Below are 12,212 nucleotides of genomic sequence, written 5' to 3'. Positions count from 1 at the left end.
CTTGCATTTGCCTTCCGTTGGAGCGATTCGTTGTTTGAAATCGGACTTTTTACCAAAAGCAGTTGCCGGTGGAAATCGGGATTTTACGGGTGTTTGGTTCAAGGGTGGGAATGTTAAGTGCAACTGATTTGGGAGGAAAGTTATGAAAAATGCATTTTTTTTAAAGATATAGGATCATGAGATAAAATTTTAAAACGAGATGAAAGAACATGAGATTAGAAAGAAGGAGGCCATGCTTGTATTATAAGTTATGTTTAACAAAAGTAGTTAAAAGAATTAATTGAATGTTAGAAGTTGAAAATTAAAAAAATTATTTTATTAAATTATATGTGTTTAATAAAATTAGATATTGAAATGATTGAAAAATAAAAAAAATTATGATTTATTTTTTTAAAAAAATAATAAAAATTAATAAATATATTAAAGATAAAAATGAAAGAAATATAAAAAAATAAAATTTAGAAATTAGTATTTTAAAAGATCCTACTTCATAATAATGTTTAAAAAAATGTTAAAAATAATTGTTTATTGAATAATTAAACATAATTTTTAATTAATAAAAATATTAAAAATAAAATCTTTACCCAAGATCATCAGAAAGAAGAGGGAGGAGAGAGTGGAATCACATTGTTTTATATCTTTTTAACCAGACACATCCTAAACCTAGGCTGGGAAAATAAAAAAATAAAAAATCACGTGGCGGTGATGGTCAAGAGAAAGACGTAGTCGGTAAGCTTTTGTGTTCTGACATCCAGGCAAGAAGATAATCACGACACGTTTAACAAGTTTCTAGAACCGAGCGAGAATCCATTGCGTTGGTCCAGGATAAGATTAACATTTTCCCTTTCACGTTATAATAATTATAATTGTTATGCTTAAGCGACCCAAGAAGCTGCGATCCAGATCGGACGCACGAGAGCGCGTTTGAGCACCAGCCTTTGATAAAAATAAACGGCTGTGATTTAGTGAATAGTTGCGGGGAAGGAGGCGCGGCTCTATATAAGTAGAGGAGTAGCTAGCTCAACGAAGTCACATTCATTTTGCACATCTCTCTCTCTCTCTCTCTCTCTCTCTCTCTCTCTCTTCCGTTTTGCCTTAATTTCTCTGTATCAATTTCCTATTTTGTTGGGCATCCCTTTTCGCATTGATTATTCTTCTGATTGTTCGAATTTTTCTGTTCAATTTGGAGTCGTGAAGGTGCAGTGTGGTAGGGGTGTTGTGAAGCTTGTGGTATCCATAGGGTTTTGGGTGCTAATGCATTGATTGTTCAATCTCGCGGACATTTAGTTCGGGTTCGCTATTTATCTTTCCCCTTTCCTACCCTAGTTATTTGATCTGAATTGTCAAATAAATATCAGATTACTGTTGCAGCTGAACTGCAGAGAGGAATTTTACTAGCCTAAAATTTTGCCATCGGCACATAGAAAGTGTTGTTTTGTATCTTTTCGAAGATCACTTTGTTAAGATAAAAAGAGATAAGACTAATGCGAGAAGTGCCTCATCATTGGGTTTCATCTTGCTTTTAATTGAAGTCTGGAGAATGAATATGACCTAAATTTTTTGAACTTTTGAGAATTTGAAAATTTTCAGAAATTGCTGTGTGGGAGTAAAAGCTCATTGTCACGGTGGACATGTGCAGATATTAGAATTTTGTCTTACGGCACCAACTGTACCTATAGAATTTGCTGGACAAAAGGAATCTAGGAAGTGCTCTCTTTCACAAATAATGGGGAAATCACGAAAGTACTCAAAAGGTCATGCCACCGGTTTTGTTCCAGATTTTCGCCATGCTGTTGAGACTATGGGTGAATCAGAAGGACTTGGTAACTTGGGAAGGGTTGATAATGAGTTGACAATGTCAGAAATTTCATGTGCCCCAAAGAGAAAAAGGGTTGATGAGAGTTTTGATGTGCCATTTCAACTGTTATCTTTAACAAAGATGGCCCGTTCTGGGAGAAAGGACTTGACACTGAGATTAAAATCCGAACTTGAAGAAGTAAGGAAACTTCAAAAGAAAATTGCTGGTATGAGTTCAATCACTACTGAATTATCTCCATATAGTGACATAAGGAGCTGCAGTGTGGGAGAGAAGAGGCCTCCACTGGAATCATTAGCACTGCATGGTAAGAAGCGCCCACTACTAAAGCATAACGGTCCTAAAACAAAGAGAAGTATTTCTGGGCGATTTATATCTGCGAAATCTGCTGCACCAGTAACTCCTTCATATGCCGTGCTGATGAAGCAGTGTGAGACATTGCTTAAGCGCGTGATGTCTCATCAATTTGGTAAAGTTTTTGACAAACCGGTTGACATTGTGAAATGGAACATTCCAGACTATTTCACTATCATCAAGCACCCGATGGATTTGGGTACTGTGAAGAGTAAGCTGATTTCGTGTGAATATACAAGTCTTATGGATTTTGCTGCAGATGTGCGGCTGACTTTCTCAAATGCAATGAGTTATAATCCACCGGGCAATGATGTGCATGTCATGGCAGAGACACTAAGTAAATATTTTGAAACAAGATGGAAGCCTATAGAGAAGATTCTTGCCATTGATGATGTGCCATCTGAGCCTTCAAAACCCACTACTTGTATTGAAAAATCCGAAATTGTTGATCCTCCTGTGAAAAAAAAGAAAATAACACCAAATGGCACTAATGTCAAGCCAGAGCCCATTAAAAGAATCATGACTGGTGAGGAGAAGCAAAAGTTGAGTATGGAATTGGATGCGTCAGTTGTTGAATTGCCTGAAAACATTATTGATTTCTTGAAGGAGCAAAGTTATAATGCTAGCCAAATAAATGACGATGAAATTGAGATTGATATAGATGCCCTCAGTGATGATACATTATTTAAACTGCGGAAGCTTCTTGATGATTTTATGCTAGAGAAGCAAAAAACCCTGGCAAAACCTGGACCATGTGAAATTCAGGTCTCTCTCATGTGTGCATGCACACGCTAAACTACTTTTATTTTCATGTTTAAAAACCATCTGAAGCCTGTATATCATACAGACTTGTAATTATTGGCTTGCTTGATCTTTATGCAGCCAGCCAATGAATCTGGATTTAGCAATTCATTGCAACAATGTGAAGGTATTTTTTAGTTCTTGTTTTGTTATTTTCTTGGCTACTTATTGAATTTCTGATAAGTGATTTTTTTTTTTTTTTACAAGCACTGATAAGTGGCTATATTGTTGATCCTTTAATTTTAATTTTTAATGATTGTGTGCAGGCAATGAACCAATTGAAGAGGAGGTTGACATTGTTGGTGGGGATGATCCTCCTCTTCCAAGTTACCCTCCAGCAGAGATTGAGAATGGTGGCACCAACAAAACAAGTGAACACAGTTCAAGCAGCTCTAGTAGTGAATCTGGCTCTTCATCCAGTGGTTTGTGTTATTGCATACTTTTGATGTGTTTTCCCACTAAGGGATATGTTGTTTGTACTCTGATATTCATAGCCTGCATACAAAATCTTTTTGTCATTCTTATTTCTTGTAGATGGTGATCTATTTTGATACAATTCCAAATTTATATAAAATTTAAAAGTACTGGAAGGTTGGGACTGTTTAGTTACTAGCTTGTCTTCACGCTCTTTCAAGAGATGATTTAGTTCATTTTACAGTATAAAGTATTTCTAACACTTTGATTTAAAATGTAATTTCTCCCACTGAGTAGTTGCCAGAAACTACTTCAATGTTTTGATAATTTTTGAATAATCATTTGTTCATTTATTTGGTTGAATCCAGTTACTAGATGACTAATATTTACTTTTTGCTTCAATTTTAGCTTTTGAATTATATTGTTAAGGTTGATTTGGAACTCACTTCAGATATGCATCCAAGACTTGTTATTTTCCTTTAGACATGCTATCTAGACTACACTGTAATTCATTTGCAGAATACGTTTTTTTTTTTTTTTTTACATATTGTTTTACACACATATGTTAATATCTTTAGTACATATATTTGGTGTTTGAGCTGCATTATTATTCTTTTATGGCCACTTGTTTCAATGAAGACTAACATCTTGCAATTTATTTACTTGGACTTTTTTTTTGGACCTGTTTGTTATTTTGTTGTTGGTTCATCTTGTGTGCTATAATATCTGCCATGGTAATGCCTTTCTTCTAATGTAAAAGTACCCTGGCCTTTGAAGGCATATATGATACATGTATGTAAAAAAAAAAAGAAGAATATCAACTTGATCTATAGGCCAAGTAATTATTGGTAATAATATCATCTTTTGAGGGAGAAGGGTGAATTGATAATGTGAAAATTTTGGCTGACATAATTGGAGGGCATAATGGTTGGGGTTCTATTAGTATACTTGGTGGACTTTGGCTTATCATAGCCATGAAACATGGTGGTTTTCTTTGGTTGAGAGGTTACATTGTTTATGTTGGCAAGTCAAAATATAATACCGGGGCCTTTATGGGGCATCTTTGTTACACTTTTCTTACTCCCTCATTCTCTCTTTATGAAGCTTTCTTTCACCCTTTCTTATTTGTCTAGAAAAAATAAGTATAGAGAAAAAGGAAAAGAACAGGCTCAAAACAAACAAGACCAAACAAGGATCACCTTGCTTCCTCAATATGTAAAACTGTGAATTTATCACAGCTAGTGTCATAAAACAGACCAAAGAATACAATATTGCTAAGATGTGATAATTCCTTAATTTGCTTTTACATTAAGGTTTTAGGATACTTGTTTCATGACATTATTGAAGCCTCTATAACTATTTGGATGATTCCTATCCCTATTTTTCTAAATAAAGGTTGAATTTAAGCACAAGGTAAGTTGACTTGTGCATTATCCACACTTCTCATGAAAGAACTCATTTGAGAAGTGTGGATAATGCCCTCCAATTATGTCTGCCAAATTGTAAGTGTTATGAAAACGAAAGTATAAAAACCATTCATGTGTCTTCATTAACAAAGCTTGTGAGACAGTTGATTATTGACAACTATCAAACAATTTGATGTCAATTATTGACATATATCAAACAATTGTAGCTGTGCTTTGCTAATTCCTGCACTAAGGCCCTTGCCTGTGGTGCCTTGGCTATGAGTTAAAACAAATTAAACTATTTTTTTGCCCTTGATTTTCAAAATCACAATTTCCTTATCTTGATTCACTCGACATCTCTTGTAACCATACTTCTCTCTTCTCGTTGAAGTTCAAATTTACATTAACTGGACAACCATTACAGAGCCGTCACACTCTTCTAGTGGAACCTCCTTCCAGCCTCCGCACTGCTCACTGTGTCTTTGATTTATTCAACCTTCTCTGCCATGGATTGGAAGCCCCCCTGTTCAACTGCTTTCGTTGCCATGGCTCTTTTCAACCATGCCCCCATTTCCCTGTTTTATGATGAAGAGCAGCAGAAATGTCTAGCCTACTCTTTTTTATTACTATTAATTAGCTTGGATTAAATTTTGCTCCTGTTGAACCTTTGATAGGCAACTTTTATGAAAAAAATATTATATATGATTTTTTTAAAGAAAGGCAAAATATGGATAAAAAGTCTAACATAGTAAATTTATATTAACAGCATCCAAACAAGGGAAAAGACGTATCCTCTATTCTCCTCACCTCCACCCTTCCTACCCCTCACCAATGCCTTTCCTTGCTCTCATGACTCCCAAACAAACCCCTAAGGTGTGCTCCTTACTAAAGAGAGGGAATACCTCAACTAGAAAGAGCTGCTGATACATTCCATTGCCCTGCCTAAGATGTATTTTTAGCGCCTTTAATTTCACTGGATATGAAGGAATCAAAGTTCAATATGTTCGTGAAGGGATTTCTGTGTATCACATTAGTGCCTTTTATCAAGAGTTCCTGTTCGTCCTATTTAAATTTCTGTACATGTCCTAACTTTTATTTAACTTGATAGCTCTGATAAAGAAACTTCTTTTAGGAGGTGCACGGATTTATTCTTAAATCTTATAGGTTCTAAAAAGTTGTTGCGTTAATCTGGGGTTTACAACTTTCTGTTAGTATGTGATTGATTTACTTCTGTAGACAAAGCATGGAACAAAAATCCCTTGGATGGATGTTTTTTAAGCCTCTCAAGTGCATAACAGAATCAAGCTGACCTTTTCTGAAAGATTATTTTAGAACCACTTCTACATAAAGCATATTGATTCAGAAGTCTCCACTCCAATTTGCTTGATTTATTGTGCATGCTTGGTTGGAAATGATCAGATGTAGCTGGGGATTTACTGTCAAATTACTACTGCTACATTGATATAAATAAGATTGGGAGTTTCTAGTTACTCAGGCATAATTTTTTTTTGCAGTATTTTCACAAATTTGCATGACACAGTTCATTCATTGTTGGCTTGTTGCTTTTGTGATTCTGTAGATATACAGAATTCTTTTCTGAATCTACAAATTGTTGTATGACAGATTCAGATAGTGAGTCAGATAGTGAACCAGGCATTGCTAAAGCATCAGACCATTTTAATCCTATGAAGGTAATCACAATATGTTTGCTATATGATGTAATGGTGTTAACGGGATGCAATTTTATATTGCCTTAACTTTACTATACCTGTTAAAAACTGTTTCAGGAAAAGGTTGGATCTGGCTTGTCTATTGATCAAAAGGAGGGGAATCTTGATAATTCAGAAACTGAAATCGGTGAGTACCAAAGTTGCTGGTGTTTTGTAAGTGTGTTCTGGTGTTATTTATTCTGTGCATAGTTTTGATGAGTAAGCCTTATCTATGGTTACCTTATATATAGCCAACTGTCTCTTTCCTATGTAGACTCCATGAATGCAGCTGGCCATGTTGAGCAGAGTTCCCAGACTGATTCAGTTAGTGATGAACCTGAAAACCACCAAGAGGGTAAGCTTCAAAAATGAAGAAATCTGTCTGCTGTTAATTTTGGGGCATGATCTCACCATTCATCATGCTGTAACCTTTTAGGGGAGAATGCTCCATCTAAGAAGCAAGTATCCCCCGATAAGCTCTACCGTGCAGCTTTATTAAGAAGCCGATTTGCTGACACCATACTTAAAGCTCAGGAAAAGACACTTGAAAAGGTTTGTTACGGTTGTGAGATTGCATTTGTGGATTTTGATGTGCTGCATCCTAATTGCAATCTATGGATTAAAAGGCTCTGATGCTTTAGCTATATCCATTGCAATCTTTCATGCATGTTTTGCCTCTTTTGTAGTAAGTTCTGTTTGAAAATTGGTTGATTAAATTGATCTTGATCTCAGGGTGACAAGTGGGATCCTGAAAAACTTAGGATGGAACGAAAAGAGCTAGAAAGGCGGCAGAAGGAGGGTCTGTTTTCATTTTGAACCTTGAAATGTTTCTTACGCCTAACTTGTGTCACTGCTTTAGTTTAAGTTTTAACTGACATGTATATATTTTGTTTTTGTGCAACTTTAGAGAAAGCTCGGTTGCAGGCAGAGGCAAAGGCTGCAGAAGAGGTTCGGAGGAAAGCTGAAGCCGAAGCAGCAACTGAAGCCAAAAGAAAGAGGGAACTGGAAAGAGAAGCAGCTCGTCAGGCTTTGCAAAAGGTAACTTCGAAAGAGAAGTATTTTTAGAACATAAAGATGCAAATTCATCTTTCTTTAATGAGATGAAGAAGACAGTTTCACTGAATAGCTTTGTTCACAGATGGAGAAGACAATTGGTATCAGTGAGAGTAGTCAATTTTTGGAAGATCTAGAGATGCTGAGTGGTTTACTAGATGAACATTTACCAAATTTCACAGAGGAAAGAAGTCCTGATCATCTTGAAAATGGGCTGGGTAGTTTCAAACTACAGGGAAGTTGTAATCCGTTAGAACAACTAGGCTTGTACATGAAGGCTGATGAGGAGGAAGAAGAAGAAGAAATGCCTCAGAGTACTACAAGAGAAACAAATGATGTAGAAGAAGGAGAAATCAATTGATGGGTTCTATATATCTCATTATTGTTGCATCAGTTTAACAAGATAAATTGGTTTTTAGAAACAGTCAATAGCCTAAGTTTAGCAACAATGCTTTTTTCCAGCTTTTGGTGCAGAGTATTACCCCTGGCTTGGCACTCATGAAAAATGTGATAGAAGAAGCTAGAATGAAAGGGCATAAACATTGGTTTTGGTTTTTAGGAAAGGAAATGGTTTGAAAATGTTGAATAACAAGCATTTAGGTCCCGTTTATTGAAGGGCTTTTCTATCTAGGCGGAGGATAGCTTGTATCGATTAGGAAATATTCGATTTTGTTTGTAAATTGGAATTCATAAAATTGCATAGTGTTCTATGCTCTCATTTGAGTCAGCTTCACTGAATGTAAAATATTTGTTAGCCTAGGAGAAAGCAATTCTTTCTATTTATTGTTCCTTTTAAGTGATTTTAACTGGTTAATACTTTGGTAAAAAAAAAAAACTGGTTAATAGTTTTACTAAGGATTAGTTTAAGTTTCAAAAAAATAATTTTAAGACTGAGTAAAGTGGTAAGTTTCTTTAGAAATTTTATGTAAGGTAGAAGGCATTTTGTATTGGGGTTTTATTAGTTAATTTAAAATTTACTCTTGTTAGTAACATGTGAAAAAATTAGACAAAAATATTCACAATTTAAATAAATGAGTTACTAACGTTATTTTCATAAATTAGTTTTATTTAAAAATTGACAAATCGAAATCTTTTTCTCTTCTTTCTTTTTCAATTGTATAAGAAAATTAATTTCTGTCTTTCTTCAAAATTTGAATATCCTTAATTGTTTTCCATCTCTTGTGACGAATGTAGGGTTTGAATGAAGGGAAATGGTTGTAGTGTGTCGGCGGAAAAGATTCGTATTATCAGATATATGATTGAAAATAACAATTTGTTCAAAGCATAAAAACGAGAAAATTTAACCTAATTGTTGCATGCCGTGCAGAAAAAGGAGGAAAAAAGATTGATATCTTTTTAGTAATCTACAAATATCTTCATACTTATCAAGAAAATTGTGTATTATTTTTATTTTTATATAATATAAATAACCTTTTCTTGTAAAATATCACCTCAAAATGTTCTAAATTTTTTTAAAAAGTAATTTTTTTATATAATTTAATAATAATAAGGGTATTTGGAAAAACTGAGATTTGTTAAAAAAACTAACTAATAAGTTAGTTAAAAGTTTAAAGATAAGTTTTAACAAAAAATTGTTAAGTTAATTTGTCAAATTAGAAGTATTTCATAAAAGAGTTTAATTTACAGACATATAAGATAATCTTACCCTTTATTTTCTAATCGTAAAGCTACAAAAGTAGAAAAGAAGGCTGGGGTAAAAGAGAGGCAGGGGGTAAGGGGGGAGAGATGAAAATTTAGGAGGAAAATACAATATGTTTAGTGTATCATCTGTACATATTCAGAATATTTTGCAGTTCAGGGGGCATAAAGGAACAATATAAACTTGCGTTAACTACCGAAAGTAGAACTTTATATATTCAATCCTACAGATCAAAACAACCTAGAGCTAATAAAAACATCTAATAGAATAAGGACCAAAACAAATAAATAGATGGCAAAATGTACACAAATTGCGAAATCATGCAGCCTCCTTTGTGCAAAAAGATGGGTCATGAGTAAAATCATGCAGCCTCAATCCGCCAATAGGGGCTAACACCAACAATAACACTCCAAATGCAATGCAGATCTGAGACAAAAAGAAAAATCAAACTCAATGCATTTCCAGTGAAAAGTACAAGCATTATAGTATTTAAATAATTAAAACAACTATATATAGGATTATGGAGAATATTATTTTTGGTATGCATAGGCACCCAATTTGCCCACCAAGAGAAGCTAGCAAAGAAAGGAAATGTAATTCCCAAGAACAATGTAAGTACTGCATATAAAGACACTTACAATGGTTAGATAAATTTGCGTTATACGTGGAAAGAATATAATTATACAAAATCTAATTTATAGAAATTCTAATTTTTTTCATGTAATTTTTTAAAAGATGATTTCTGACTTATACATAAGCTAATTTTGATTTCCCGAAAAACTCATTTTATTTATTTTTTTTCTTGTTTACTACTCCTAGAAATATTTGTGGATAAACTTATCCCTACAGATCCTAAATACCCGAAAACTAGACTTGTATGATAGGGGAAAACACACTCACCAACGTGCGAGTTATGAATCGAACGAACGATTCTAACATATCAAACACACTGGAACAGCAAAGACCTAACATGAAAATTGATTAGATTAGATAATTGATAAATCACAAAATAGTTTTTAAACACAACATAAAGAGAGAGAGAGAGAGAGAGATTATGTAGTGTACCTGATAGCTTCCAGTTACATGGACAACAACAAATACATTAGCAGCTACAATGAGCCAGCGTGGTTTCTCAAGGGACATAAGGATGTTGTCTTCAACAGTGTTTCCAAAAGCCCAGTAGCCACAAACAGCAATAGGAAAATAAAGCATAGCCACTATGAGATAAGCAACAAAAAAGCCCCTCCACATGGCTATTTTGGAGGGCTTTTCAGGTGTGGAAGGCATGGTTGCTTGGATCTCCAAAACTACATTGTGCCCAGCATACCCAAAAGCCATTGTTCCCAACCCACCTAAGAACCCAAACACATTTCCTGCATCGGTTGAAAATCTGCTACCATATTCCACGCCTGGTACAACGCCCCTGTGAAATGAAGCTATCCAGGCAATAGCCGAGTAACTGCACAACCAGCAAACATATTTGTTAAACAAACATACAAAATTTGTTTCATAAGAGTATAGGAATCTATGTATCATACTTCCGTCATATCAAAAACTATTGATGTTTAAGGTTAATCCACACTGCTTAATCTATTATGAGAGTAATTGTAGAATACATCGTACTTTCTAGATCATATATATTACTACGTATCTCCTTTCCTTTTTATCTATCTTTTAATGTTATTTTGTAGAAATTAAGAAATATAATAAGTTTTCTTGATTTTTAATAAATCAGTTATGGAGTTTCCTATTTCATCCATTTCTACTTCATAATAAATATATGTATAAATTAATTAAAAATAAGGAAACAAGTAACCATATAATCGAACATAAATAAAAACAATAAAAATAGTACTATTGGACTTTCTTATATATTAAATTATCCCTTTCCAGAAGAAAGGATTGTTTTCTCATCAATTTTATCTTTAACTCTAATTTCATCAAATCAGTCATCGCATGGTTTTATTTGGTTCAAGAAATCCAGATAAAAAAACAATAAAAAAAAAACAAAGATTGATAATAGAAGTGTTATAAAAAAATCAAATTCAGAAAATACTTTCTCTTGTAGGCAGATAATTTTCTTTTTGAAAAAATAAAACACTTAAAAACTTATGCGACCAACAATGACAGGTATGATGAAAAAGTGAGTAACAATAGTAACCCTACCTGAGGGACATAACAGCTGCAGCCAAAGAAATACCAGAGATGGAGTTGAAACCAGGGAGATGGGAGAGAACGAATTGAACGGAAGCAAACATCATGATGAAGTAAGTTCTCTTAATGGGCTCACAGTTATCACAAAGAATCTGATGAATCTTCATTAGAGAATTCCCACCAGTGATCATATAAATTATATTAATAGAAACCTCAACCATTAGTTGCTGAGGCACCACAATCCACACTCCAAGCTTTTCCCCAAACGCATACTGCCCCAATTCATAATACCTATCGAGTCTCTTTCCCGGTTCAGGCTCGTGCATTTGAATCATTTGCCATGCAGTGTAGAGAGTGCAAATCCATGAAACTATCAATATTGTAACACCCCAACACCTACCAAATGCAACAAAGAAAGTGATTACTGATTTTTTTTTTATCCACAAATATAAGAATATTAGCTTTATTATAAATGTTAGTCACGGAATTCGAACCTGCTACCTTCCTTTTCCCTCCTTTCTCCCTTCTAGATCAACTTTATCCAAAAAGTGATTAAGTGATTACTGATGATGTAACATGCATGATCCAACATAATTTCTTATTAAAAATAATATATTTATTCTGTCAAAAAACACAAAATCATTCAATGTTTATTTGCAAATGCTGAAGAATTAAAAGGCAGAAAGATGATGAAGAAATTACCATCCTAGTTCAGACATAGCGTAGGGAAAACCCAACACTCCTGCTCCAACCATAGCAGCGACATTGTGAACAGCGGAATTCCACCACTTTGCGTTCCTGGATTTAGTGATGGGAAGCCAATCATTCATATTTTTTCCTTCCAT

The 12,212-nt window shown here is 34.2% G+C and overlaps 1 protein-coding gene and 1 pseudogene across 1 annotated transcript; one reads left to right on the top strand and one right to left on the bottom strand.

Moving 5' to 3' along the window:
• Positions 1–1,022: 1,022 nt before the first annotated feature.
• On the top strand, positions 1,023–8,271 carry LOC100787770 (transcription factor GTE10). The gene is made up of 11 exons (XM_003525483.5): positions 1,023–1,292; positions 1,591–2,935; positions 3,053–3,098; positions 3,238–3,393; positions 6,415–6,482; positions 6,579–6,648; positions 6,775–6,855; positions 6,937–7,052; positions 7,233–7,299; positions 7,408–7,538; positions 7,639–8,271. Exons 2-11 carry the CDS (start codon positions 1,727–1,729, stop codon positions 7,912–7,914), a joined length of 2,220 nt encoding a protein of 739 aa, XP_003525531.3. The 5' UTR covers positions 1,023–1,292; positions 1,591–1,726; the 3' UTR covers positions 7,915–8,271.
• A 957-nt stretch (positions 8,272–9,228) lies between these two features.
• On the bottom strand, positions 9,229–12,212 carry LOC102662051 (lysine histidine transporter 2-like; annotated as a pseudogene).

Source organism: Glycine max, chromosome 5 (genome assembly GCF_000004515.6).
Source record: "Glycine max cultivar Williams 82 chromosome 5, Glycine_max_v4.0, whole genome shotgun sequence".
In the NCBI taxonomy this organism is placed as follows: domain Eukaryota; kingdom Viridiplantae; phylum Streptophyta; class Magnoliopsida; order Fabales; family Fabaceae; genus Glycine; species Glycine max.
The sequence above is the reverse complement of the archived record's forward strand: the minus strand, read 5'-3'. Positions and strand labels throughout refer to the sequence as shown.

What these genes read in the sequence shown, in the direction of transcription:
- LOC100787770 (XM_003525483.5), top strand. Translation starts at nt 1,727, where the DNA reads ATGGGGAAATCACGAAAGTACTCAAAAGGTCATGCCACCGGTTTTGTT. An exon ending in ACCTGAAAACCACCAAGAGG is followed by an intron (nt 6,856 to 6,936) that starts GTAAGCTTCAAA and finishes GTAACCTTTTAG; the next exon opens with GGGAGAATGCTCCATCTAAG. An exon ending in AGGAAAAGACACTTGAAAAG is followed by an intron (nt 7,053 to 7,232) that starts GTTTGTTACGGT and finishes TCTTGATCTCAG; the next exon opens with GGTGACAAGTGGGATCCTGA.